General features: G+C 39.4%; 1 protein-coding gene across 8 annotated transcripts in view; it reads left to right on the plus strand.

The window, feature by feature from the left end:
* LIN52 (lin-52 DREAM MuvB core complex component) overlaps positions 1-24,329 on the plus strand; it is a 119,230-nt gene that overhangs the window by 20,652 nt on the left and 74,249 nt on the right. For 2 of the 8 annotated variants that reach the window (XM_065549065.2, XM_065549066.2), the window contains exon 6: positions 10,919-11,036. The exons of 2 other annotated variants lie outside the window; for them this stretch is intronic. In XM_065549065.2, coding sequence (XP_065405137.1) covers positions 10,919-11,036 — 118 coding nt within the window. Of the gene's footprint in view, positions 1-1,297; positions 2,899-3,084; positions 3,379-8,107; positions 8,237-10,918; positions 11,037-17,050; positions 17,249-24,329 lie in introns of those variants that run through there. 4 more of the 8 variants (XM_065549072.2, XM_065549067.2, XM_065549071.2 and 1 more) reach the window with 4 other exon arrangements.

Here is a 24,329-nt window from a genome sequence, read left to right on the forward strand (position 1 = left end):
AGATTTCTCTAGTTGACTCATAAATGTCTTTATACAGTTCATTTGTTGGAGTCCGGGTCTAAATAAGGTTCATATGCTGTATTTCATATGTCTCTGAAATCTTTTTTAGCCTGTCATACTTACACCTGCATTTTATTTCCCCTTGTCGTTTGTTAAACCTAGTCATTTGTTCTATAGGTTTTTCAAAATCTGGGTTTTGTTGATTACATTCCTGTGGTGGAGCTTAACGTGTTCACCTATCCCTTTTTTATCTGCTGATTGTTAGATCTAGAAGCTTGCACAGATACAGGCTTGATTTTTTTTTTTTAATTTTGTGAAGAATATTTCACAGTTGGTGTTAGATACATTATGTGTGCTGGTCTTTCTTTTTGTGATATTAAGATTAATAGTTGATGGTTTCTAGATCTAACTATCAGGAAATAAAAAGGGATAGGTGAACATGTTAAGCTCTACCATAGGAATGTAATCAATAAAACCCAGAATTTGAAAAATCTACAGAACAAATGACTAGGTTTAACAAATGATGGGGAAATAAAATGCAGGTGGAACTATGACAATCAGATGTATTCATTGTAATATTCTTTATCAGTCTTATACCTAGAGTAGCAGGCTTTGATCACAGTCTAGATTTGCTATTTTATTATAGGTTGCAAGGTAGTAATATTCTGTCATTTCTCTTATTGACTAGAATTTTTCTAAAAAGACTTTATCTTATCAACTATTTGGTTACTTTGAAAGCTGCTCCTACTGGCATGATGGGATAAATGATTCTTGTTCTTTCTTTATTAGTTTTCAGAATAATGAGTTTGTTCCCTAAGCATCAGTAAAGTTTATTTTAATGGCTTTCAACGGAATCAAAAACTTGGTGTGGCATTGTTACTTTTTAAAATCCACACAGTTAAACCCATTATTATTGCTAACTGTTTATATTTCTAAAAACTTAAGGCTTTGGGGGTGGGGGTTTGAAGCCATTTAATTCAGCCACCTTCAGCACTAAACCAAAACTGTACAAGAGAAATGCTTGTTTCTGCCAAATGAGTCCCATGAGCACAGCTGAGATTTTTCAGAATTATCTTCTAGTTCAAAATTTGGTGTTGTTTCAATTTCCGTAGCAGTGCTTTGCAACTGATTGCCATTTTCCTTGGCCATCGTGAATTTAGCTGACATGAAATAGTTTTAAAATTTAGAATTAGAAACAATTACATTGATGTGTATTGAACTTCTTACATACAGTCTCTCTTTGTTTTGTTGTGTGCAGTGTATTTGCATAAAAACAAGATTTTTTTTGTTCTTACAGATTATTCATCTACTCTAGGGGTTGGCTTTTACTTGACACCCTAATCTGGTGTTTCGATGTCTAAATCCTCTTTCCTGCATTAATTGAGAGGATGACATGGATGAAAAATAAGCAGTAGGAACTGATGAATCCCCAAGGACCAGTGATCCTGTTTTTATGCAAATATCTGCACTGATAAAGATGATGGAAAGAAAAAAAATGCAAAAAATATTTGTCCTCAAAACATGATTGTTTGTCACTTCCCAAGAGCATTGTTAAATGTTAGTATAGAAATTATATGAACCTTCTAGGGCTGATAGTAACTAGGTTGTGTCTTTTGGAAGATGAATGCTACCCTTTGAATTGGTACATGATTATGCCTCAGATAACCCTTTTGGTGTACAAATTTTGGAATGCAGTAGCTTTTCTTATAGGCATTTATAGTAGAGGCCTCTTGGCTTGATTTGGGCAGTTAATTTATATGAAATTCCCTTGAAATATACAGAAATATTTTAAAAAGTAAAACTCTGCCTTAGCATATAAAGAATTCCATTTCTATTATTTCCATCTGAGCTCAGAGTCCTCCGTCTTTTACTGGAACTATGTTATAGTCACCTTCTAGCTGGTCCCTCTGCCTCTCAACTACCCCAGTCCAGTCTATCTTGTTACTGCTGCCACATTGTTTTTGTTTTTTTTTTTTTTGAGACAAGGTCTCACTCTCATCCAGGCTGGAGTGCCATGGCATTATCATGGCTCACTGTAGCCTCGAACTCCTGGGCTCAAGGGATCCTCCCACCTCAGCCTCCCAAGTAGCTGGGACTGCAGGTGCAGTGCCACCATATCCGGCTAATTTTTTTGATATTTTGTAGAGACGAGGTCTCACTATGTTGCCCAGAGTGGTCTTGAACTCCTGGACTCAACCAGTCCTCCCTCCTTGGCCTCCCAAAGTGCTGAAATTATAGACATGAACCACTATGCCTACCCTGGCCTGGTTTATTTATTTATTTATTTATTTATTTTGAGGCAGTGCCTTGCTTTGTCTCCCAGGCTGGAATGCAGTAGTGCAGTCTTGGCTCACTGCAGCCTCTACCTCCCAGGCTCAAGTGATTCTTATGCTTCAGCCATCCAGGTAGCTGAGATTACAGGTATGTACCACCATGCCCAGCTTTTTAAAAATATTTTTAGTAGAGATGGGATTTTGCTATGTTGGCCAGGCTGGTCTCAAACTCCTGTCCTCAAATGATTTGCCCGCCTGACCTCCCGAAGTGCTGGGATTACAGGTGTGAGCCACCACACCAGGCCCCGGCCTGATTTTTTGAAGTACATTTTCTTCTCTTTGTCTTTTGCTTGTAAATCGTTACCCAGAGGATAAAATTTAGGCCCCTTGTGTGGCATTCAAAATCCTTTGCACTCTGACCCTCACCAGATTACTCTAGCCTTCTTACATCTCCCCTACCAAAACACATGCACTGTCTGTCTGAAGCTTCTGGAAATTGCTGTTTTTCTGGGTAGTTGGTGTTTTAGTGATGAGATGCAATATTTGAAGGTCTTATAATGTCTGGAATGTCTTCTCTTATGACAGTGGATGGTCAACAGCACAGAATAAATACAGTGTGAAACTTGATGATGGCTTGGTTTATCTTCTACTTGAACCCTACTCTATCATTGTTACATGTGTATGATCCTGATTTAGACCTGTTAAATTTCAACACTACATTGCTTCCTTTATTCCTAAGATTCATTATCATGAATGCTATTGAATACTAGTTCTCAGCAGTTTTTTTTTTTTTTTTTTTTTTGAGACGGAGTCTCGCTCTGTCGCCCAGACTGGAGTGCAGTGGCGCGATCTCGGCTCACTGCAAGCTCCGCCTCCCGGGTTCACGCCATTCTCCTGCCTCAGCCTCCCAAGTAGCTGGGACTACAGGCGCCCGCCACCACGCCCGGCTAATTTCTTTTTGTATTTTTAGTAGAGACGGGGTTTCACCGTGTTAGCCAGGATGGTCTCGATCTCCTGACCTCGTGATCCGCCCGCCTCGGCCTCCCAAAGTGCTGGGATTACAGGCTTGAGCCACCGCGCCCGGCCGCATCTCAGCAGTTTTTAACCTCACTCTTTCTGGAATACTTCCCATCTTCTTAGTTCTACTCATGCTATTCCTTTTTTTCAGTAAGCTGTCCTTCTTCTATCAGCCTTCCCTTTTCATCCTTGATTTAGAAAGTGAACGTTCTCTGTGGCCTCTCAAATAGCCCCTAGAGCAGTTTGTTTGTTTGATTTTTAAGGTGCTTTTACCATTCTTCTTGGAGATTTTTGGTACATGTCTCAGTCCTTGGATTGATTATAACTTTTTAAGATAAGAATCGTATTTTTACTTTTTCAGCCCATAGATTTTTTCCCCATCTCTGAAAACCACAAACCAGTTAGTAGTCATGCACATGACCTACTTACTAGCTATCTTTGAAATATGTTTAAATAAAATGTGAAAACTGGGAAAGCAGAGGATCGTATCATTTGAAACTAGGGACCCTGATGCATTTGGTTTTTTTCTCTTTTTTTTTTTTTTGTAACAGCTTTATTGAGATGTAATTCACATAGTCTATAATTCACCCATTTATAGTGTGCAATTCAGCGATTTTTGTATATTCAGAATTTTGCAGTCACCACGACAACCAATTTTACAACATTTTCATCACCTGAAAAACCTTGTACCCATTAGCAGTCATTCCCTATTACTTCCCAAACTCCCCACACCTAGGCTGTTACTTACTGGTTTCATGTTTCTCTGGATTTGCCTCATCTGGACATTTCATGTAAATGAAATCATATAATATGTGGTTTCTTGTGACTGGATTCTTTCTGTTAAGATGTTTTCAGTGTTCAATTATGTTATAACATGTATCAGTGCTTTATTTCTTTTCATGACTGAATAATATTCCATTGTATAGCTACTCCACATCGTATTTATCTACCTGGTGATGGGCATTTGAGTTGTTTTCACTGCTTGGCTACTATAAATAATGCTGCTGTGAACATTCAGGTTCAACCAAAACACACAATTTTTTTGGTAAACGTGTTTTCATTTTCTTAGGTTTATAGCTAGAGGTAGCATTTCTGGGTCATGTGGTAACTCTATATCTGATCTATTGAAGAATTGTCAGACTGTTTTCCAAACTAGCTGAACCACTTTGCAGTCCCACAAGCAGTGTATAAGTGGTCCAGTTTTCTCACACCCTTGCCAATACTTGTTATTTGTATTTTTTTCTTTTAATTATTTTCATGTCCCTCATAGAGAGTGTGAAGTAGTGTCTCATTGTGGTTTGGATTTGCATTTGTCTAGTAATAATGGTGTTGAGCATGTTTTCATGTGCTTATTATATATCTTCTTTGGAGAACTATCAATTCAGATCCTTTGCTTATTTGTAAATTGTATTGTTTGTGTTTTTATTATTGAATTGTAAGACTTCATTATATATTCTAGAAACAAGTCACTTATCAGATAGATGATTTGCAAAAGTTTTCTCTCATTCTATAGGTTGTCTTTTTACTTTCTTAATGGTGTCCTTTGAATCACAAAGCTTTAAATTTTGATGAAATCCAATGTATCTATTTTGTTGTTGCTTGTGTTTTAGTGTCCTGCCTGAGAAACCATTGCCTAATGCAGGGTCTCAAAAATTTATGCCTGTGTTTTCTTTTAAAAGTTTTATAGTTTTATCTTTTAGACTAATTTAGGTCTTTGATTCGTTTTAAGTTAATTTTTATATTTGGTGTGAGATAGGGATCTAAATTCATTCTTTCGCATGTGGAGATCCAGTTTTCTTAGCATAATTCAGAAGCATCATTGAAAAGACTATCCTTGGCTGGGCGCGGTGGCTCAAGCCTGTAATCCCAGCACTTTGGGAGGCCGAGACGGGCGGATCACGAGGTCAGGAGATCGAGACCATCCTGGCTAACACAGTGAAACCCCGTCTCTACTAAAAAAATACAAAAAAAAAAAAAACTAGCCGGGCGCGGTGGCGGGCGCCTGTAGTCCCAACTACTCGGGAGGCTGAGGCAGGAGAATGGCGTGAACCCGGGAGGCGGAGCTTGCAGTGAGCTGAGATCCGGCCACTGCACTCCAGCCTGGGCGGCAGAGCGAGACTCCGTCTCAAAAAAAAAAAAAAAAAAAGAAAAGACTATCCTTTTTTCTGTTGAATTGTCTTGACATCCTTGTCAAAAATCAGTTGGCAGCCAGGCATGGTGGCTCACACCTGTAATCCCAGCACTTTGGGCGGCCAAGGTGGGGGAATTGCTTGAGCCCAGAAGTTTGAGACAAGTCTGGGCAACAAAGTGAGACTCCATCTCTACAAAAAAATTAAAAATTAGCCATATGTGATGCTGTGCACCCATAGTCTCACCTACTCAGGAGGCAGAGCCTGGGAGGTCGAGGCTTCAGTGAACCTTGATCACACCTCTGCACTCCAGCCTGGGTTACAAAGAGAGACCCTGCCTCAAAACAAAAAAGATTAGTTGGCCATAAATGTGAAGGTTTATTTCTAGACTCTCAATTCTATTCCATTGATTTAATCTCTCCTTATGCCAGTAATTCACTTTCTTGCTTACTGTAGCTTTGTAGTAAGTTTCGAAATTGGGATGTGTGAACTTTCCAACACCAACAATGTTTTGCAGTTTTCAAAGCATAAATATTATACTTCATTTGTTAAATTTTTTCCTAAGTACTTTATTCTTTTTGATGCTATTATAAATGGAATTGTTTTCTTAATTTCATTTTCAGTTTGCTCATTGCTACTATTGAGAAATAGATTTAATTTTTGTATATTGATCTTGTACCCTGCAACTTCGTTGAACTTATTTCTTTAGTTCTAATAATGTTTTAGTAGATTATAATTTTCTATATAAAGAATTGTCATTTGCAAATAAAGACAGTTTTGCCTCTTCATTTCCATTCTGATTGCCTTTAAATTAATTCTTTTGCCTAATTGCCCTGGCTAGAAATTCCAGTACAGTGTTGAATAAACATGGAAGGAGTGGACATCCTTGACTTTCCTGATCTTTGGGAGAAAGGATTAGGTATAGTGTTTGCTGTGGGTTCTTTGTAGATGTGCTTTAATGTAAATATTATCTTCTAAAAAAGCTTTGAGGAATTTAGCTTACTTTGATATAAGTAGTTGTTTCTACTGATTAATCATATAATTATTAATCATATAATTCTGTATGTTCATGTAGCAGTTTAATGGGAGTGTGATTTGGTTAAATTTAATCACTGTTGTTTTTTATTTTATTTTATTTTATTTTTATTTTTATTTTTTTTGAGACGGAGTCTTGCTCTGTTGCCCAGGCTGGACTGCAGTGGCCGGATCTCAGCTCACTGCAAGCTCCGCCTCCCGGGTTTACGCCATTCTCCTGCCTCAGCCTCCCGAGCAGCTGGGACTACAGGCGCCCGCCACCTCGCCAGGCTAGATTTTTGTATTTTTTAGTAGAGACGGGGTTTCACCGTGTTAGCCAGGATGGTCTCGATCTCCTGACCTCGTGATCCGCCCGTCTCGGCCTCCCAAAGTGCTGGGATTACAGGCTTGAGCCACCGCGCCCGGCCCACTGTTGTTTTTTAAAACCAACATTTCATTGTAAAAAGATTGAGAGGGATGCCAAGGGGGGATGACTGCTTGAAGCCAAGAGTTTGTAACCAGCCTGGGCAACAAAACCAAGACTCCATTTCTGAAAGAAAAAGATTGAGGCCAGTGTGGTGGCTCACGCTTGTAATCCTAGCACTTTGGGAGGCTGAGGTGGGCAGATCACCTGAGATCAGGAGTTTGAGACCAGCCTGGCCAACATGGTGAAACCTTGTCTCTGCAAAAATACAAAAATTAGCTGGGCATGGTGGCATACGCCTGTGGTCCCATTTACTCAGGAGGCTGAGGCAGAAGAATCGCTTGAACCTGGGAGGCGGAGGTTGCAGTGAGCTGAGATAATGCCACTGCACTTCAGTCTGGGTGACAGAGCTAGACTCCATCTCAAAAAAAAAAAAAAAAAAAAAAAGAGGTCAGGCATGGTGCCTCACACCTGTAATCCCAGCACTTTGGGAGGCCGAGGCGGGCGGATCACGAGGTCAGGAGATCGAGACCATCCTGGCTAACATAGTGAAACCCCGTCTCTACTAAAAAATATCAAAAATTAGCCGGGCGTGGTGGCGGGCTCCTGTATGTAGTCCTAGCTACTCAGGAGGCTGAGGCAGGAGAATGGTATGAACCCGGGAGGTGGAGCTTGTAGTGAGCCGAGATCGCACCACTGTACTCCAGCCTGGGCGACAGAGCGAGACACCATCTCAAAAAAAAAAAAAAAAATTAAGATGTCCCCATTCAAAACCTAATACTTTATCCCATTAATCTACATTGATGAAGTTGTCTATACAACTTTACTATTTGGTACTTTATTTGATGGTAGTAACTAGAAAAACTTTTGCTATCAGGAAGCAGAAGTTTCCACAGCTAGCCTGTGGTATACTAGACTTCTCTACCCTCTGGGCATGTGATTTTCAAATAAGTGATCATTTACATTTAGAAGTTGTTTCCTATCTAGATAAAATTCTAAACAGCTCTTTTGATTTGTAATTTTATTATATAAAGGAGGGAAGGGAGAGTATAACTGTGATTCTTATACCTTTTTGTTTTTTTTGAGACAGGGTCTCTGTTGCCCAGGCTAGAGTGCAGTGGTGCAGTCATAGCTCACTGCAGCCTTGACCTCCCAGGTTCAAGCAGTCCTCCCAGCCCAGCCTCTTGAGTAGCTGGAACCACAGGAGAGTGCTACTATGCCTGACTTGATTTTTTTTTTTTTTTTTGTAGAGATGGGGTCTCCCTGTGTTGTCCAGGCTGGCTTCATCCTCCTGGGCTCAAGCAGTCGTCCTGCCTCAGCCTCCCAAAAACGCTGGGATTATAGGTGTGAACCATCATGCCCTGCCCCTGGGTATTTTTTTTTCTTTGTGTTATTTATTTATTTATGTATTTTTGTGGGCTGACATCTGAATTATTTGTCTGGCTTCCCTTATTAGGCCTATTAAGTTCTACCTCTCATATAATTAAATTAATAGCCCTTGACTGAGGAGAAAAATCATCTAGCCTTTAACCTCTAGATGGCAGCATGAGTCTTTCTGTACCACTAACAGAATCTCTTGAACTGGGTTTTTGATCTATATAAAAACTTATTGTGATTTATTTATTTATTTATTTTTTGAGACAGAGTTTCGCTCTTGTTGCCCAGGCTGGAGTGCAATGGCTTGATCTCGGCTCACTGCAACCTTCGCCTCCCGGGTTCAAGCTATTCTCCTGCCTCAGCCTCCTGAGTAGCTGGGATTACAGGCATGCACCATCATGCCAGGCTAATTTTGTATTTCTGGTAGAGATGGGGTTTCTCTATGTTGGTCAGGCTGGTCTTGAACTCCTGACCTCAGGTGATCCACCCACCTTGGCCTCCCAAAGTGCTGGGATTACAGGCATGAGCCACAGCGCCTGGCCTCTTCTTGTGATTTTTACCAGACCACTTGCCTAACTTTGTTGATACTTTGTTGATTTTGATTTTTAGCTTTTTGTTTTTCTTTTTATCTCTTCATCGTTTTTTACATGTTTCCTTTTTTTTTTTTTCCAATTTTTTTTGAGACAGGTTTCATTCACTCTGTCACCCAGGCTGGAGTGTAGCGGTGCAATCTCAGCTCGCTGCAACCTCTGCCTCTGGTTCAAGCGATTCTCCCACTTAGTACAAAAAAATTCTAAAAATGTGATTAATTCAATACCTTTTATATCTGCATATAAGACCCTAAAAATGGGTTAAGTTATCTTATCTCAGTAATTTCCCCTACCAGTGGCTTATCTTGTATCCTTGGACTCTGTTGGTTTTCAGTGGTATCAGGCAATGAATGCTCTATTACATTAAACAGGAATGTTAGCTAAAGTTGATGAAACTACCTTGGACTAATTAGTCCTTCAAGAACAATTTAATTGTTTTAAAATAAAGCTTTCAAATATTTAACCATTTTGAATAGCAAAAGAATGAAGTGTCCTGTTTAGCAACTGTTTGGGTGACTACTTCATACAAGGCTATGTAGGGGATAGGAAGATAATTACTGCCCTCATGTAGATTAAAATCTAGTACGAAAGGAAGATAAGACAACTAAGGTAAATGATTCTTAAAAAAATATAGAGGAGAAAAGCTCTATGAGAGTACAAAGAACTATATGGATAGGGGAGAAGAGGACAATTGCATCAGATTGCTACAGGAGTGGCAGGTAAGTTTCATTTATAGTAAGACCTGCCTAGAACCATTGAATTGACAAGGATTTTGAGAGGGAGCCTAGATTCAGAGGAGAAGGCAATTAGTGATGTCTGTTATAGACAAGGGAAATGAGTGTAGTAATATGTGCAATTTCTGGAACATTGAAAATAAACCTGGCCAGGTGCAGTGGCTCACGCCTATAATCCCAGCTCTTTGGAAGGCCGAGTTGGGTGATCACCTGAGGCCAGGAGTTTGAGATCAGCCTGGCCAACATGGTGAAACCCTGCCTCTACTAAAAATAAAAAAATTAGCCAGGCGTGGTGGCCGGCGCCTGTAATCTCAGCTACCCAGGAGGCTGAGGCGGGAGAATGACTTGATTCCGGGAGGCAGAGGTTGCAGTGAACTGAGATGATGCCACTGCACTCCAGCCTGGGTGACAGAGCGAGACTCTGTCTCAAAAAAAAAAAAAAAGGAAGGAAGGAAGGAAAGAAAACTTTAAAGAACACAGAGATGGGTAGAAATGGAAAGGGAGCATATTCTAGGTAGAGCGAATGTTAAAGAGTTTGAAAGCAACAGCTATGTTCAAGGAATGGTGTGAGTGGCTGAATCTAGACCCCAGGTTATATTAGGTCTCATAATGACTAAGACTAGGAAGGAGATAGAGGGGCCAGACTGAGGAGGGCCTTGAACTCCAGGGATCAAGGAGTTATACTCAGTGGTAGTAGGGAGCATGTGAAATGTTCTTTAAAAAGTATCTTGGCCGGGCGTGATGGCTCATGCCTGTAATCCCAGCACTTTGGGAGGCTGAGGCAGGCGGATCACGAGGCCAGGAGATCAAGACCATCCTGGCTAACACGGTGAAACCCCGTCTCTACTAAAAAAATACAAAAAAACAAATTAGCCAGGCGTGGTGGCGGGCACCTGTAGTCCCAGCTACTCGGGAGGCTGAGGCAGGAGAATGGCGTGAACCTGGGAAGTGGAGGTTGCAGTGAGCCCAGATCGTGCCACTGCACTCCAGCCTGGGCGACAGAGCGAGACTCCGTCTCAAAAATAAAAAAAATAAAAAAAAGTATTCTAATGCTATCACATTAACTGTGTGCATTATAGATGGTTTGGGAAGACACTTTACTAAAAGATATTTTACTACAATTTTTTTATTGTAAAAGTAAAGAAGAAAGTAAAAAAAAGAAAACCAACAAACCATAGCCTTACCACTAAGAGATAACCACTATTAACATTTCATGTGTTTCCTGGCCCCACTTTTAGTCCCTTTATGTGTCTATGTGTGTGTTTATATTTATACTTGCATCCATTCATGTACCATGTACACAGATAATGCTTCTTTTCTTTCTTTTCTTTCTTTTTTTTTTTTTTTTTTTTTGAGACAGGGTCTCCCTCTGTCACCCAGGCTGGAGTGCAATGGCGCAATCTTGGCTCACTGCAACCTCTACCTCTCGGGCTCAAGCAAGTCCCCCACTTCAGCTTCCCAAGTAGCTGGGACCACAGGTGTGAGCCACAGCGCCTGGCCAGAAATGCTTTTTTAATATAACTGAGATTGTTGTGTGTGTGCGTGTAGTTTTAACTTGTGCTTTAAAAAATTTTATTCTATCTTAAGCATTTTCCTGTGTCATTAAAGGTTCTACCACTGAAGATTTTTGAATAGGAAAGATACACACCTTTAGGAGGCATTAGTGCACAGGATAGAATAGGATGGTAGAGACAGGAGGCAGGAAGTTACAGTGGGAATCCAGGATGAAGGATTGAGAGTTTGGATGGTGGCAGTAAGAATGGGAAGAAGTACACTGACAATAGATTTTTCAGATTTGGAATTTTTAGGAGTAGGTAAATGTCTGGATGGGGATGTTACGGGATAAGCTGAAGTTAGAGCTTACCATGATGTTTTAGCCTAATTAATGACAGGGAAGTCAGAAGGAGGCTAGATGCCTGCTTAACAACAACAACAACAACAAAAATCACATAATTATTTTACATGCTCCTTTGTAGGAAGGCATCTTTATTTTCTTAGAAATAAGTAAATGTCATTTGTAGAGGTTAGAGGTTAGTGTTATTAATAAGATGTCTAGTTCAGTCATATTACCTAGGCAACAGGTAATGTTTTAGATAGTGAACGGTGAGTTATTTGATCTGAAAGAAATCAATAGGTGAAATAGGATATCCATAACTTCAGAAATTGACTTGTGAAGTCCCTATTTTCTTTGGCTGGTCATTAGGCTGCTAAGTAGAATGACTGACTTTTGTATAGTTTTCTTTTCTTTGAGACAGAGTCTCGCTGTGTCACCCAGGCTGGAGTGCAGTGGTGCGATCTTGGCTCACTGCAAGGTCCACCTCCTGGGTTCCTGCCATTCTCCTGCCTCAGCCTCCCTAGTAGCTGGGACTACAGGTGCCCGCCACCACGCCCGGCTAAGTTTTTGTATTTTTAGTAGAGCTGAGGTTTTATCGTGTTAGCCAGAATGGTCTCCATCTCCTGACCTCATGATCCGCCCGCCTCAGCCTCAGAAAGTGCTGGGATTACAGGCATGAGCCACCGCGCCCAGCCTTTTGTATAGTTTTCTTCCACAGTAGTGCTTTTTCATTCGGGTACCTACCTATGAACTTTTCCTGAACTTTCCTACAAGTTTAGAAAGTTGTCATGGCCTCTGTATACGGTAGACATCCAGTTCTTTGTTAACTGGAAAAAAGTTTCAGAAGTTTAAATCTGAAGTAACAGGAATTGGTCCAAAATATTTGTTGTTGCTCGTGTTTTAAGTAAGTGACATTGGATTATATCAGCACTGGGATAACTCTCGTTAGGTGTTATGACTGCAATTTACATGCAATTGGAGATTAGTGATTGAGAGGGAAACAAACTGCCAAATTATCTTCCAAAAAGGTACTCCTCACTCCATATCCTTGCTAATAACAAGTATTATAATTTTTTAAAGTCATTGCCAACTTGATAGGCAAAATATTAATGTGTTGTTCTAATGTTCATTTCTTCTATTGTGAAGATGAGCTTTTTTTTTTTTTTTCATGTTTCTTGATCCTATCTGTTGACGAGGGCTGGAAGTTAAAGATTTAAGTATAAATTTAAATTATTTTAACCTGAAAAATAAAGCCAGGGAACTTGATTCAAAAGCACCCTAAAGACATTGTGTTGAAATCTGTGTCTCAAATACCGATGGAACCTTATCCTTGTTTTCTTTGTTTTGTGCATTACTTTACCATCTTGCCATGGTCATTAGCTTTGTACCTATTTAGGTTACAGCATAAAATCCAGGAACTCCACCTTGAAGGGATCATGGTTATTCTTCTTAATTAGAAATTGTCAATTTAGCCTTAAGTATTTTGTTTTTTAAAATGTTTTATGATACTGTGAAATAAATCATGCTGTTATTTCTCATTTTTCCTTTGGTTAACAAATTAGGATATACAAATCTTCAAATTACCTTTAAGGCTTGTAAACATTCAAATCTTTTATCCGTTAGTCATTTCATAAACCCAACATTGCCTCTGAAATGGCTTTACACACAAAGAGGATTTTACCATAAAATGCTTGTGGTAGTTTATTCTCTTCTGATTTTTTGTAGGGGAAGGGGAGAGGAGAGTAGGCAGAATATAAATTAATTTGGATGGTGTTGGTTTCAAAGTAGCATTCCATATAATTCTGCAGAAAATATGATAAATAAGAAAATGGGCCAGGCACTGTGGCTCATGCCGTAATCCCAGCACTTTGGGAGGCCAAGGCGGGCAGATCACCTGAGATTGGGAGATTGAGACCACACTGGCCAATATGGTGAAACCCTGTCTCTACTAAATACAAAACCTAACCAGGTGTGGTGGCACATGCCTGTGGTCCCAGCTACTGGGGAGGCTGAGGCATGAGAATCGCTTGAACCCAGGAGATAGAGGTTATAGTGAGCCAAGATCAAGCCACTGCGCTCCAGCCTGGGCAACAGAGTGAGACTCTGTCTCAAAAAATAAAAAATAAAGTACATAGTAAAACAAAGTTCAACATTTGGGAAATAGCAGGTCAATTACAGTGTTACCCATACAGGAGAATACAATGTAGTCATTAAAAAACATTAAAAGGACTGGCCACCGTGGCTTATGCCTGTAATCCCAGCACTTTGGGAGGCCAAGGTAGGCAGATCACTTGAGGTCAGGAGTTCGAGACCAGCCTGGCCAAGCTCGTGAAACCCCATCTCTACTAAAAATACAAAAATCAGTTGCTCGTAGTGGTGGACACCTGTAATCCCAGCTACTCTGGAGACTGAAGCAGGAGAATCACTTGAACCCAGGAGGTGGAGCCTGCAGTGAGCTGCCAAGATTGTGCCACTGCACTCCAGCCTGGATGACAGAGTAGGACTATGTCTCTTAAAAAAAAAAAAAAAGCACTAAAGGGCATTTCATGCCAGAAAGGTTTCATTATATATAAGGATAATAGCAAGTGACAAAATGCAGAATATAAAATTTTACAGCAGGTATCTTTTTTTTTTTTTCTTTTGAGAGCATGAACATAGACAAATGGCTAGAAGGAAATACATCAGTATGTTTTAATGGCTATCTTGAGTGGTTTTTAAAAATTTCTAAATTTTCCAAATTTACAATAAACATTCTAGGCTGTTGAATAGGAAAAATACTACTTTAAAAAACAGGGAAAAGTTGTATGCCATTTTAGAAACAAAATTGTACTTACATCTCTGAATTTTCTAGGCAGTTAAATTTTTGAGCTCTTCTGTGAACTGTTTCTAAATAAAAATGAGTAGATCCATTAATAACAATTGATCAGTTTATACAAGTGATAAATAGCAAGGTGAACGTTTCCCATACATACCTCATTTCCCATACTTAGGATGCCCTTGCATAAATCGAAATTAGGAGCAAAAGAAATGGTAGGCTGTTGGGTCATGGGCAAGAGATGATTTAGTTGGCCAAAGGGCATATTTTCTTAAGCAAATGTTGGCCAAGATGTTACTTTATGTTTTCAGACTGTCTTCGCTATAGTTGGAGAACTGTGAACTCTTAGTATTAACTACTCATTAGGAGCAAAGAACCATTTGGAATGTCTGTCAGTCTTAAATAGAACTGCAGCTGTTTGGCTGAGAGGTGAAATGGACCTGGAATTTTGGTTTTTTTTTTTTTTTTTTTTTGAGGCGGGGGGGCTTTGAAAGTAGTTTTGGTATAACAAAGAGGTGATGAGAACTAAGTAATTACAAAAGTGTTCATAGCAGTTCAGTTTCTTTCCAGCCTTTGGGTTTGAGAATGACTGTTTCTGCCCATGGGGAAATCAGTTGGTGTTTTTCTGATTTTGTTTGTTTGTTTTTTAAGTTATTGATGTTCTAGAAATTTCAACAAAATAAGGAGTGTTTTTGTATTTCAAATGTAGTGCCCGTTTCTTTATTTCTTTCTGGTTCTTGCCACTGGTTTGTGTTGATAATATGATCTGGAAGGGTAGTGATAGTGCATGGGAATTTGTAAATGATCACAAAGTACCTTGTCACAGGAAATCTAGAGAAATAATGACTTTGGCATATGTATAAGAGAAATATCTCTAACTGTTAAGTCTAAACTAAAAAGTTGGTACTTTGCTTTTACTTTTTGGTTTGGTATAACCAAAAAAAAAAAAAAATTGAAAAATAAAATAGAAGCAATGATTTGTTTTCTCAGGTGTAGTTGTATTTGACTGACTCTATTGTAAGAAGACACGTTTAAGACTGAATGGTTGGATAATGGTAGGTGAATCTGATAGGCTGAAGTTTTGGATATGGAATGAAAAGAGAAGAGAGAGCTGGGCAAGCTGAGGATTCCTGTCATTCCAACTACTGGGAAAGCTGAGGTGGGAGGATCACCTGAGCCCTGGAGTTTGAGACTGCAGTGAGCTATGATCATGCCACTGCATTCCAGTCTGGATGACAGAGTGAGACCCTGTCTCAATAAATAAATAAAAAGAGAAAAGCACTAAAATGAGAATTCTGATTCAGAATATAAAAATATTCTACTGTCCCATTATTTTTTGTTCTTTAATAACTTTAACATTGACGTATAATGTATATAAAGAAAAGCACACAAATTATAATGTGCAGCTCTCAATGAATTTTCATAAAATTAACACTCTCCTGTAACCACTGGTCAAAACAGATCAAGATACAGAACGTTGCGCCTGGTGCTGTGGCTCATGCCTGTGATCCCAACACTTTGGGAGGCTGAGGCTGGCAGATAACTTGAGCTCAGGAGTTCCAGACCAGCCTGGGCAACATGACAAAATCTGGTCTCTACAAAATATACAAAAACTAGCCGGGCCTGCTGGTGTACACCTGTAGTCCTAGCTACTTAGGGAGGCTGAGGTAGGAGGATCCCCTGAACCTGGGAAGTCAAGGCTGGAGTGAACCAAGATTGCACCATTGTACTCCAGCCTGAGTGACAGGAGTGAGACCCTATCTCAAAAAAACAAAACAAAACACCTTTCTAGTATATAAATACAAAATTTCCTTTGTACCCCTTCTAGTCCCTACTTGCCCCTTCCTCTCAAAGACAAGCATTACTGTGACTTATACTATCATAGAGTAATTTTGTTTATCTTTGAACTTTATGTAAATAGAACAACAAATCATGTACTCTTTTGTGTCTGCCTTCTTTTGATCAGCGTTTAAATTATGACATCAGCTATATCATTTGGATTTTCTCCCATTGCTATGTAGTATTTCTGTAAGAAGTTACCACGATTTATTTTCTCATTCTACTAATGATGGACATTTGGACTGTTTCCAGCTTTTAGTTATTACAAATAAATACTGTTAGTATTTTTGATATATGTCTTTTTTTGGTACATGCATTTTCTTTTTTTTGAGACACAGTCTTGCTCTGTTGCCCAGGCTGGAGTGCAGTGGTGACATCTCGGCTCATTGCAAGCTTTGCCTCGTGAGTTCACGCCATTCTCCTGCCTCAGCCTCCCGAGTAGCTGGGACTACAGGCACCCGCCACCAGGCCCAGCTAATTTTTTTTGTATTTTTAGTAGAGATGGGGTTTCACTGTGTTAGCCAGGATGGTCTTGATCTCCTGACCTCGTGATGCACCCACCTCGGCCTCCCAAAGTGCTGGGATTACAGGCATGAGCCACTGTGCCTGGCCAGTACATACATTTTCATTGGATATACAAGTAGGAAGTGGAATTGCTAGATCATAGGGGTATATATATATATTTAGCTTTAGTAGGTACTTCCAAATATTAATAGTTTTCCAAAGTGGTTATATCAATTTACAAGCCTAACAGCAATTTCAGTTGCTCCAAGTCCCTACCAACAGGTATATTCTCAGTCTTTTAACTTCTAGCCATTCTAATAAACGGTATCTTAATGTGGTTTTAATTTGCGTTTTCTTAATGACTAATGAGGTTGAGCACCTTTTCATATGTTTATTGGCCATTTGGATAACATCTTTTGTGAAGTCCTTATTCGTGTCTCTTGCCCATCATGCATCTTTAAAAACTGGATTATCAATTTTTTTTTTTTTTTTTTTTTTAGATGGAGTTTTACTCTTGTCGCCCAGGCTGGAGTGCAATGGCACGATCTCAGCTCACTGCAACCTCTGCCTCCTGGGTTCAAGCGATCCTCCCGCCTCAGCCTCCTGAATAGCTGGGATTACAGGTGCGTGCTGCCACGTGTGCCTAATTTTTGTATTTTTAGTAGAGACAGGGTTTTACCATGTTGGCCAGGCTGGTCTCGAACTCATGACCTCAGATGATCCGCCTGCCTCAGCCTCCCAAAGTGCTGGGATTACAGGCATGAGCCACTGAGCCTGGCCTGGATTATCAGTCTTAAAAAAAATGATTTGTAAGTTTTGTTTATATGTGCTGGATATCCACCCTTTGTCAGTCACATAAATTGCAACTATTCCACTTTGTAGCATCTCTTTTAATTTTCTTAATGGTGTGTTTTAATGAACCAAAGAGTTTTTTCCCCCAACTTTTTATTTGTTGAAATTTGAAATCTTTAAAAAAGTTTTCGGGCGCGGTGGCTCAAGCCTGTAATCCCAGCACTTTGGGAGGCCGAGGCGGGCGGATCACGAGGTCAGGAGATCGAGACCATCCTGGCTAACACGGTGAAACCCCGTCTCTACTAAAAATACAAAAAGAAATTAGCCGGGCGTGGTGGCGGGCGCCTGTAGTCCCAGCGACTCCGGAGGCTGAGGCAGGAGAATGGCGTGAACCCGGGAGGCGGAGCTTGCAGTGAGCCGAGATCGCGCCACTGCACTCCAGTCTGGGCGACAGAGCGAGACTCCGTCTCAAAAAAAAAAAAAAAAAAGTTTTGGCCAGGTGTGGTGGCTCATACCTGTAATCCAGCACTTTGGGAGGCCAAGGCCGGTGGATCACCTAAGGTCAAGAGTTTGAGACTAGCCTGCCAAATATGGTGAAACCCTGTCTCTACTAAAAATACAAATATTAGGCCAGGCATGATGGCTCATGCCTGTAATCCCAGCACTTTGGGAGGCCGAGGTGGGCAGATCACCTGAGGTCAGGAGTTCGAGACCAGCCTGGCCAGCATTGTGAAACCCCGTCTCTACTAAAAATATAAAAATTAGCCGGGCGTGGTGGTGGTTGCCTGTAATCCCAGCTGCTCAAGAGGCTGAGGCAGGAGAATCGCTTGAACCTGGGAGGCGGAGGTTTCAGTGAGCCGAGATCCTGCCATTGCACTCTAGCCTGGGCAACGGAGTGAGATGCCCTCTCAAAAAAAAAAAAAAACCCCAAAAATTAGCTGAGCGTGGTGGCGTGCGCCTGTAGTCCCAGCTACTCGGGAGGCTGAGACAGGAGAATCACTTGAACCCGGGAGGTGGAGGCTGCAGTGAGCCACTGCACTCCAACCTGGGCAACAGAGCGAGACTCCATCTCAAGGGAAAAAAAAAAAAGTTTCAAGCAAGGCGTAGTGGTATGCACCTGTAGTTTCAGCTACTCCGGATGCTGAGGTGGGAGAATCACTTGAGCCCAGAAGTTTGAGTCCAGCTTAGGTAACATAGGGAGACCCTGTTTCAAAAAAAAAAAAAAAAAAAAAGCTTAAAACTATTACAAAAAAAAAAATTCCTATGTAGTAGGCACAACTGTTTCTAAAACTAAACTATACAGGGTAGATTTTCCCCCTTGGAGTCAAATTGTAAATTCTTTCAACACAGCATTGACCTAAATCATTATAACCCAATGAAATCAGTGGCTCCCATATAATTCCCAGAGGTTTCCCTGTCCCCACCCAAACAACTTTTCTCTATTCAGCAATTGTCCATTGCTTAGATCTGCTGTTGCCATTCTATATTATTGATTTACTCTATATTTTTTATACCACTAGCCATAATGATTTTCATGCGTGTACAAACAGATTTCATCTGTTGATTTGATAAGTGATGCAAGTTTTAATGACTAATGTGAGACTAAAATTTTCCTTATTCGTTCCTTTCCAATTCTAAGATATTTTAAGGCATCAACTGAATAGTGAAGTCATTATTGCAAATGCTTTTATCACATAGTGCCCAAGTTAGTCAGCGAATAGTTAAAGATGCTTTGGTTTTTCCAGGAAAGTCGTTTTCCAAAAATTTTCAAATAATGATGGTAATACATTTAAAAATGTATCACTCAACAAGGTTGTCAGAAAACTTAGAAGAAACCAGTGAGTTAAGGAAAGAGGAAAACACACCTTCACTTTCTTTTTTTTTTTTTTTTTTTTGAGACAGAGTCTCACTCTGTCACCCTGGCTGGAGTGCAGTGGTGCAATCTCAAGTCACTGCAACCTCTGCCTCCCGGGTTCAAGCGATTCTCCTGCCTCAGCCTCCTGAGTAGCTGGGATTACAGGTGCACGCACCATGCGTGGCTAATTTTTGGATTTTTAGTAGAGATGGGGTTTCACCATATTGGACAGGCTGGTCTCAAACACCCCTTCACTTTCTCCACTGGAATTTTTGTTTGTCACGTAGCCAATAATAATATTCTCATATTCCCATGAAGAGAAGAGGTTGAGGAAGAAAAGAATTCACACTAGTAATTTAGTATTTTATTTCTGAGATGCTACAGCTTTGACATTATTATAACCCAAATTAAAAGAACAAGAGTGTCATTAACCAAAAAGGAGAATATTGATAAACCAAACTGTAGTAAAATTTAAAACTTCTGTTCAAATTGGAGACATCTTATTATGGATTAAAAGTTAGATAATTGTGTTAAATTTTTTGAGTTTGTTAATTATATTGTAGCTATGTAGGAGAATATCCTTGTTCTTAGGAGATAATGCTGAAGTATTTAGGGATGAAGTATCCTGGTGTCTGCAGCTAGCTCTCAGATAGCTCAGGAATAAAACAACAAAATTTAAAAATATAAATAAATAAAGCAGAGTTGGTGAACAGGTGAAGAGTATATGATTTTTCATTGTAGTATTCTTTTTTTCTATTTTATTTAAAATATGTTAGAATATTTTAGGTTCTAGAAAACTTCACTCTACACTTGTGAGAGAAGGAGTGAAAAGAGCATCTTAGTATTATACAAATAGTTTTGATCTATCCAGGTGCAGTGGCTCACACCTGTATTCCTGGCACTTTGGGAGGCCAAGATGGGCAGATCACTTGAGGTCAGGAGTTCGAGATCAGCCTGACCAACATGGTGAAACCCTGTCTCTACTAAAAATATAAAAATTAGCCGGGTATGGTGGCAGGCACCTGGAATCCCAACTACTTGGGAGGCTGAGGCAGAAGAATTGCTTGAACCTGGGACACAGAGGTTGCAGTGAGCCAAGATCATGTGCTACTGCACTCCAGCCTGGGTGACAGAGTGAGACTCTGTCTCAAACAAACAAACAAACAAAAAACAGTTTTGACCTAGTGGACCCCCAAAAGAAGTATGGAGAGCCCAGGATCTGCAAGTGTTCCCTGACCACACTTTGAGATTTGTCGCCTTAGAGTATTATTTTGATGATTTGATACAGCCTTATTTATAAAACTCTTAGCTCACTGTCTGGATCTTAATAAGTGCTTAAAAACTATTAACTGTTGTTATTCTTATGAGCAGCATATGAGAAATTTTAAGCAGAGTAGACATCTGATCATATTTACGTTCTTAGGTCACTTTGCGAACATGGTAGAAGGTAGATTGGTGAGGAATGAAAATAGCAACAGGGAGATGAGTTAGATTCCTTTAGTAAGCTAGACTAACATGGTAAACCCTTGAAGTAAGACAGTAGAAATAGAATTGGAGAATAAAGAATGGGTTCTATAAATCCTTGTAGGAGAATGGAAAGTTTTAGTGACTGATTGGATGTATTGGGGTTGGGAAGTCCTGGGCAGTAAGAATGAGGAACCAAGAACAATTCTTAGGTTTCTAGCTTAGGTTTATATAGGAAGAAGAAAACCTTTGAGAAGAAAGATTAGGGAGTTCAGTTATAAGTGTATCTGTAGGCCATCTAAGTGGAAATAAATACCTAGGAGACAATTGAATAGATACTAGAGCACAGGGAATTTGGATCCTTGATCCATAGGTTTTAGTTAAAGCCATAGATGACAGAAGGCAGGAGGACGTGTAACATTAAATATAGAACTAAATATAGTAGGCACCCACTAAGATCGTCCCCAGTGATCCCTGCTACTTGTGTGCCCTTGTTTAATCTTCTCTTGAGGGTGGGCTGGACCTAATGATAGTAAAAGTGATGGAATGCCACTTCTGAGATTAAGTTACCAAAAGACCATGGCTTCTGTTCTCCCCTTCTTCCCCAGAGAAGCAAACTGCCAGGTTGTGAGTATAAAGAAAACTAGCTTGGGATTTCAAAGATCCTGGTTATTGGAAGTAGATCTATTCTACTTACTGACTTGGTAAATAACCACTCTCTGAGCTTCATTTTCCTTTTCTGTGAAATCAAGGTAATAATAATGCCTCTTTTAATGAGTTGTTGAGAGAATTAAATTGGATGTTGATTATAAAATGCTTAGTATGAATCTTCATGATCTTGAATTTTGCCATTAATTTTTATTTGTTAATTTTTTTTACAAGATGATCATGAACTTTATTCATTTCCAAATTGTAATGTTCAGATATGTTACTGGACTCAAAAAGAATTGAGCTAAGTTCCTGGAAACAAAATAAATAGACCAACTAAATTCTATGTACAAGACAAACAGATAAAAAGAAATTAAAAATACCATCTAAGATGTCAGACAGTAATAAAGATGAAGTACATCTACAGAATGATGTATGTAAGACCTCTATAGTTATATAATAACACTTCATGGAGAGCCTTTGTAAAAGACCAAATGAGTGAATATGAATAAATACTGTAAATAGATTAGAAAGCTCAGTATCTTAAAGATTCAGTTTCTCTCAAAAACATTCGTGGATTTAATATAATTCAAATTACAGTCCCTCAAAATGTCTCGAAACTTGAAAGCTTATTTTAAAATTTTATAGAAAAGCAAAGAACCAGTGAAAGCTAAGAGGCTCCTGGGTAGATGCAGTGGCTCATGCCCGTAACCCTAGCCCTTTGGAAGGCCGAGGTGGGAGGATCGCTTGAGTTCAGGAGTTTGAGACCAGCCTGGGCAACATGATGAAACCCCATCTCTGCAAAAAATACAAAAATTAGCCGGGCGTGCTGATGTGCACCTATAATCGCAGCTACTTGGTGGTCCTGAGGTGGGAGAATCACTTGAGCCTGGGAGATGGAGGTTGCAGTGAGCCAAGATTGTACCATTGCACTCCAGCCTGGGTGACGTAGCAAGACCCTGTCTCAAAAAAAAAAATTAAAAAAAAGCTGAGAGACTGTTGATAAAGAAGTGACCATGGGTTTAGTTATGACACCAAAAGCACAAACAACAAAAGGAGACATAGATATGTTGAACTTCATTAAAATTAAAAACTTTTGTGTGTCCAAGGGCATTATCAATAAAGCAAAAAGACAACCAACAGAATGGGAGAAAAGTTTTTCAAATTATATTTTAAGTTTTAATAATATATTAAGTATCAAATAATATATTAATTTTTTCTGATAAGGGTCTAGTATCCAGAATAAATAAATAACTCTTAGAACCCAACAACAAAAAAACAGCCCAGTTAAGAAATGAACAAAGGACTTGAATAGACATTGCTCCAAAGAAGAAATACGAATGGCTAACAAGCACATGCAGAGATGCTCAACATCATTAGTCATTAGGGAAATCCAAATCAAAACCAGTGTGATACCACTTTATACCCTCTAGGATGGCTATAATTAAAAAAAAACAAAAACAGAAAATAAGAAGTATTGGCAAGGATATGGTGAAATTAGAACCTTCATACATTGCTGGTGGCAATATAAAATGGTGTACCCCCTATGGGAAACTGTTTGGTATTTCTCCAAAAGGTTAAAAGGTAGAATTACCATATGACCTAGCAATTCCACTGCTAGGTATATACCCAGAAGAACTGAAAACAGGTACTCAAACAAATGCTTCTGCACAAATGTTCACATCAGTACTATTCACAAGAGCCAAAAGGTGGAAACAACCCGAGTGTCCATCAACAGATGAATGAATAAACAAAATGTAGTATATGCACACAATGGAATATTATTCAGCCATTCAAATGAATGAAGTACTGATGCTACAACATATAAATGAATCTTCAAAATATTATACTATATGAAGGCAGTTAGACACAAAAGGACACATAATGTGTGATTTCATTTACATGAAACATGTAGGGTAGGTAGATCCAGAAGACATGCAAAAGCAGATTGGTGGTTCCCAGGGCCTAGAGAAAGTGTGGAATAGGGAATGACTACTTGATGGATTTGGGATTTTTTGGGGGGAGGTGAAAATGTTTTGGAACTTGATATAAGTTGTGGTTTTAACATTGTGAATGCACTAAATGCCACTGAATTTAGTGCTTTAAAAATGTGAATTTCACCTCAATCAAAAACTACCTAGTATGGTGTTTGACACCTAGCAAGCTACCAATAAATTTAAAATAATATTGCATAGTGTAACCTTTATCAGAAATTTGCTTTGTGACTTTGGTCATCAGTTTCCCGAGCTGAAAAAATGACGTTGGAATAGAAGACCTCTAAGGTCCTTACAGCATTAAAATTCTACTATTTTAAGGCCTAGTATTTCTAATTCATATAGTTAATATTTATTGTGTAACTTCAGGGTACTATGCTAGGCAGCAAGGACTTAGCAGTAAATAAGACAGACATGGTTCCTGCTGTCATAAAGCTAACATTCTAGTAGATAAGGCCTTACACAAATGATTATTTGCTGAGACATTTTTCTAAGTACAATGTGGGACAAGGCTTAAGAGGGCAGGGATGGGTCTCTTGAGAAGAAGGTATTTTGGTATGAAGAATGAGTAGGAGTTAACTGGGTAGAGAGAAGGGAGACAAGCTTTCAGAAGGGAACAGCAAAGTCTGGTAGTGGGAAAGTGCACAGTGCCTTTGAAGAACTGAAAGAAGACTAATATGACTGGAATTCAGACAGTGACTGGTGAGATAGACAAAGGTTGGATCATGTGAGATTTCTCAGGTTTACTAAGGATTTTGGATATTATACTAAGAGCACTGGGAAGCCACTGAAAGGCTTTAAGCAAACAATATTCAGTTTCTGATCATGTAGAAAATGGTTTGCAGGAAGGCAAGCGAGGAACTAGGGAAATAAAGTAGGAAGTCATTGCAATAGCTAAGACTGTGCTTCCTAGAACCAAGGTACTGGTAGTGGACATGGAGAGAAGGAGTTAATTTGAGAATGATTTAGGACACAGAATAAGTCTTTTTTTTTTTAAACTTAATTTTTTTAAAGAGATGGGGTCTT

Source organism: Macaca fascicularis, chromosome 7 (assembly GCF_037993035.2).
Source record: "Macaca fascicularis isolate 582-1 chromosome 7, T2T-MFA8v1.1".
NCBI classification, from domain to species: Eukaryota; Metazoa; Chordata; class Mammalia; order Primates; family Cercopithecidae; genus Macaca; species Macaca fascicularis.